The sequence below is a fragment of the Papaver somniferum genome, chromosome 1 (assembly GCF_003573695.1).
Source record: "Papaver somniferum cultivar HN1 chromosome 1, ASM357369v1, whole genome shotgun sequence".
In the NCBI taxonomy this organism is placed as follows: Eukaryota; Viridiplantae; Streptophyta; class Magnoliopsida; order Ranunculales; family Papaveraceae; genus Papaver; species Papaver somniferum.
In genome coordinates, this window is record NC_039358.1 from 208,950,898 (window position 1) to 208,955,212 (window position 4,315).

General features: G+C 38.9%; 1 protein-coding gene across 1 annotated transcript; it reads right to left on the minus strand.

Annotated features, from left to right (window-relative positions):
* Nucleotides 1-1,918: 1,918 nt before the first annotated feature.
* On the minus strand, nt 1,919-3,222 carry LOC113359277 (probable aspartic protease At2g35615). Its single transcript, XM_026602942.1, has 2 exons — nt 3,191-3,222; nt 1,919-2,471 (listed from the first exon to the last, which is right to left on the minus strand). The coding sequence occupies exons 1-2, from the start codon at nt 3,220-3,222 to the stop codon at nt 1,919-1,921; spliced, it is 585 nt and encodes a 194-aa protein (XP_026458727.1).
* Between the last annotated feature and the right edge of the window lie 1,093 nt (nt 3,223-4,315).

Below are 4,315 nucleotides of genomic sequence, written 5' to 3' on the forward strand. Positions count from 1 at the left end.
TTATATCGTACGAGTACAATCTTTGATTGGCTTTAGATCGTGAGAGTTCTCCGATATGCAAGATAAAGAAGTCACAAACATCTTCGTCTCATTGTTTATGATTCCTCGACGTCCTCTTGTGTATTCAAGTAAGACTGTTGAGAGGTGATTGATTAATCTAGGTTGTTCTTTGGGAATATAAGACCGGATTATCAATTGGTTCCTGTTCACTTTGATTTCATATCTTAAGACGGAACAAAAACCTAGGGTTTTTCTATGGGAAACAGATTTATCCTTTGATAGACTTTTCTGTGTGAGACAGATTTGTTTATTATCAAGTATGCGATTTTGGGTTGCAACAACTTTTGGTTGTGGGTGAGATCAGCTAAGGGAATCAAGTACGCAGTATCCTGCTGGGATCAGAGGCGTAGGAGTACAACTGTACCTTGAATTAGTGGGAGACTGATTGGGGTTCAACTATAGTCCAGTCTGAAGTTAGCTTGGAGTAGGCTAGTGTATGTAGCGGCTTAATACAGTGTGTATTCAATCTGGACTAGGTCCCAGGGTTTTTCTGCATTTGCGGTTTCCTCGTTAACAAAATTTTTGGTGCCTGTGTTATTTCATTTCCGCATTATATTGTTTATCTTTATAATTGAAATAATACAGGTTGCGCGTTAAAGTTTAATCGATTAGAGATCCGACCTTGTGGTTGTTGATTTCATTGATTAACACTTGGACATTGGTCTTTGGTACCGTCCAAGTTATTCCTTGTATTTGATAAAGACCCTCTATTGTTTTTATCTTTAGTAAAAATCAAATCAAGAGAGAGATATTAACTCCTTGAGATACTTTTATCTAGATTGAGTCTGACTGTCTAGTTGATTCTCTAGTAAAGTATTTCGGAGTTAGTCCATACAGATTGCTAAGCGAAATATTGGGTGGTGTTGTTAGACCCCCGCTTTTCAATTGGTATCAGAGAAGGCAAACACACTGAGACCTCATCAGTCTGTATTTGTAGCGATCTGACTCTATGGACAGAGGTGCTATCTCTACTAACGTACCACCAGTCTTCGATGGCTCTAGTTACTTATGGTGGAACATTGTTATGCGAGCCTTCATCTAGTCGCGTGATTTTCAATCATGGGTATATGTTGTCAATGGCTATGATGCGCCTGTTGTTGCAGCCGGAGACGTAAACTTTTCCAAGAATATTGGTGAATATAATGCTGCCGAGATTCCTGCTGCAAAGCAGAATTCTGAAGGGTTAAATGCTATCATACATGCCATTTCCCCTAGTCTTCAACACCATGTGTCTAATGGCACTAGGTCTAAAGATGCTTGGGATATCTTAGAAAGCGTATTTGAAGGTAGCTCCAGTGAAAAGGAAGCTAGGATTCAAAGCCTTAATTCCGATTGGGAAAACCTTCGTATGGAAGATGAAGAATCATTTGATGAGTTTAATCTAGGGGTACACATATCCTACCCTTACCCGCCACCCTATCTTACCCGTCACAATTTTTACCCGCATCCTATCCTACCCGATAATTGACGGGTAGGGTGACGGTTAAACTTTACCTTATCCGTCGTCAAATGGGTAGGGTGACGGATAAAACCCGAAAATATCCTACCCTACCCGCTTACCCGCCTGACAAGGTCTTTGCTTAGTCAATTTGTAATTGTTTTTTTTCTTCAAATACAAATGAAGAAGCTTGGTCCTTGCAAAATGTTGCCTCTCCATCCAAAATCCAAGTAGAACTTCATTCGGTTGATCTATATAACATGAATCCATGATGCGGTAGAGAATTATTATCATATATGTGTTACTTATTACATAATGCATCAATTACCATGACTGTCTTTTTTATATGCAGGATTCTACAGGAACATGTATAAGTAGATCAAACGTTCAGGGTAAAATCTTCCTCCTTAATCTTCGATTCTATGGCATTCGACAATCTATTGTTGACATGAATGATACCAACTTGTTCACAAGGTCATATTCCACAATGAAGTTATTCTGAACTATATTCCCATAGATGGCCACGTCGTCTGTTGGCAGGAATGCTAGACATGCAAACAGCTCATCATTGTCGCCGTTTAGTTTGAAAAGTTTCAAGGGATTAAGAACAATATCAGCATCAGTAAAATGAGCAGTAACGTTTGGAACCGAACTTGGGTCTGAATCCCCTGGATAACATAATCTTAAACTTGTATTAGGATCAATAACGGGATCAACTGTAATGGCTTTCTTCATTTCTGCTTCAAATGCTGCGTAAAAATCAGCTGGTAGAGATGTTACAGTAGAACCGGAGTCGATAATAATATTCCCTTTTTCAAGTAGTACTTCATTATTTCTGCTAGTACTGGTGTCGAAAGGAACTCTAATATCACCAACACTAATAGCTTCAAGTGTCAGATAATAGAAAGATTGGTTTTCTTTAAAGATTATTGGAGTTGAAACAACTTTTGATCCGTCAACTAGCTTAGGGTTGCTGCCAAAGGTTAATTTACTTGCTGTTGTGTTTGCATTAACATTCACCAAACAGTAAGAAAAAAAAAACGATTATACCCGCTACCCTATCCTACCCGACCCGCCAAATAATGGGTCGGGTAGGATCTTACCCGTTTAATGGCGGGTAGGGTGGAGGGTAAAAAATTTCTTACCCGCCATTTAGCGGGTAGGGTGGCGAAATAGGTCATATCCTACCCACCCTACCCGTTGTGCAGCCCTAGTTTAATCACAAAGTTTCTGAAATTGTTAATGCATCTTTTGCATTGGGTAAGACTATTCCTGAAAAGGACATTGTGATGAAAATTCTCAGATCGCTTCCATCTAGATACGAGTCTAAGAAGCATGCCATCGTTGAGGGGAATAACCTCGATAATCTTTCCAGAAACACCTTGGTTGGAAATCTAAAGATCTTTGACCATGAGAATACATCCAAAGTCGGTAAGGATGTTGCCTTTAAAGCACAGAAGAACACCAAATCACTTTTCAAAGGTAAAAGTGTTCATGTCTCTGAGGATGATCAGTCTGAGGATGATTTTTCGGATGAAGATCTTGACAAATCAGTCTCCTTGATCACAAGACAGTTTAGGGATCTTCTGTTGAAGATAAGTAAACGACATTCAAGAGACAAACCTAAGTCATCAGACAAACCTCACGGTCACGTACCTCCTAAAAACAGGGATGCTGATGACCAGGACATGCCTCAGTGCTTTAAGTATAAGGGTTTTGACCATTTTGCTAACGAATTCCCAAATCGTAGAAAATACAGTGGGAACAAAGGTCTAGCTGTAACACTTGATGAAATGTCTGAAACCTATGATTCTGATGAAGATAGAAAATCAAGTGTAGGTCTTCTTTGTGAAAACATCGATTTTGATACTTGTAGCAATACATATATCAACCTCAATGGGTTCGGAGAAGAAGGAAACCCAATCAAGCTGGAAGATTCACTGAATTCGGTAACAGGAAACCCTATCAGTGATGTTTCAGGATCAACAGTATGTCTTGCTGCTTGCACATCTCAGATGCCTGAATACTATCCAAGATTGACGTGCTCGTTTTGTTCGATGAAGGGACATGAACTATCAAGGTGTTACAAATACAAGAACCTAATAAGGCACGCAAGCAAACTTCAACGAAGAGCAGATCGATTGGGAAGAAAGCTGAAACTTGCTCAGAAGACCGCCGAGGTATGTAGGATCTTATCTTCGTCTAAGAAGTTGGTTTCCAGAGATAGAATAAGACCATTTGAAAAGAAAATATGGTCAAATCAGTTTGATAGACAGAGATCAGAGGATTCCTCTCATGAGGAAAAAGATGGACAAATCGTTGTTCATCGCAACACAACTTGATTGTGTTGTTAGGAAAATCTTGTCTCATGTGCCTGATCGAAAAGAGACAAGATTGAGTGCTGATCGAGGCTTCAGAAAAGTTTTTCCTTCTTTTCTTAGATTTGTTATTTTTGTCTATCAAATAAAAGAAAGGGTTATTATCGATAATTCTACTCTTTATAGGGTTTTAGAGTTGCGCGTATGCGAACCTGTCAATAGGTTTCGAACCCTACATTCCTTTTTTCCCTTTTGACATCCTTTATAAGACTGCTTGTTGAGTTAAGTGATTCCATCACATAAATCCAGTTGTTCATAATTGTTTTCAAAGCACTATGTCATCATATGGAAAGGATGTTAACATGTTTGTTAAGCCATCAATCAAGGAAAAAGAGAAATCTCCTGTTTCTAAGTCCCTGAAAAGAAAAAGAAGGAATACAAGAAAACTCAGGGTTGTTCCTTCTAACTCTCAGAAGTTTTCCGATGTTCTTGATGAGTT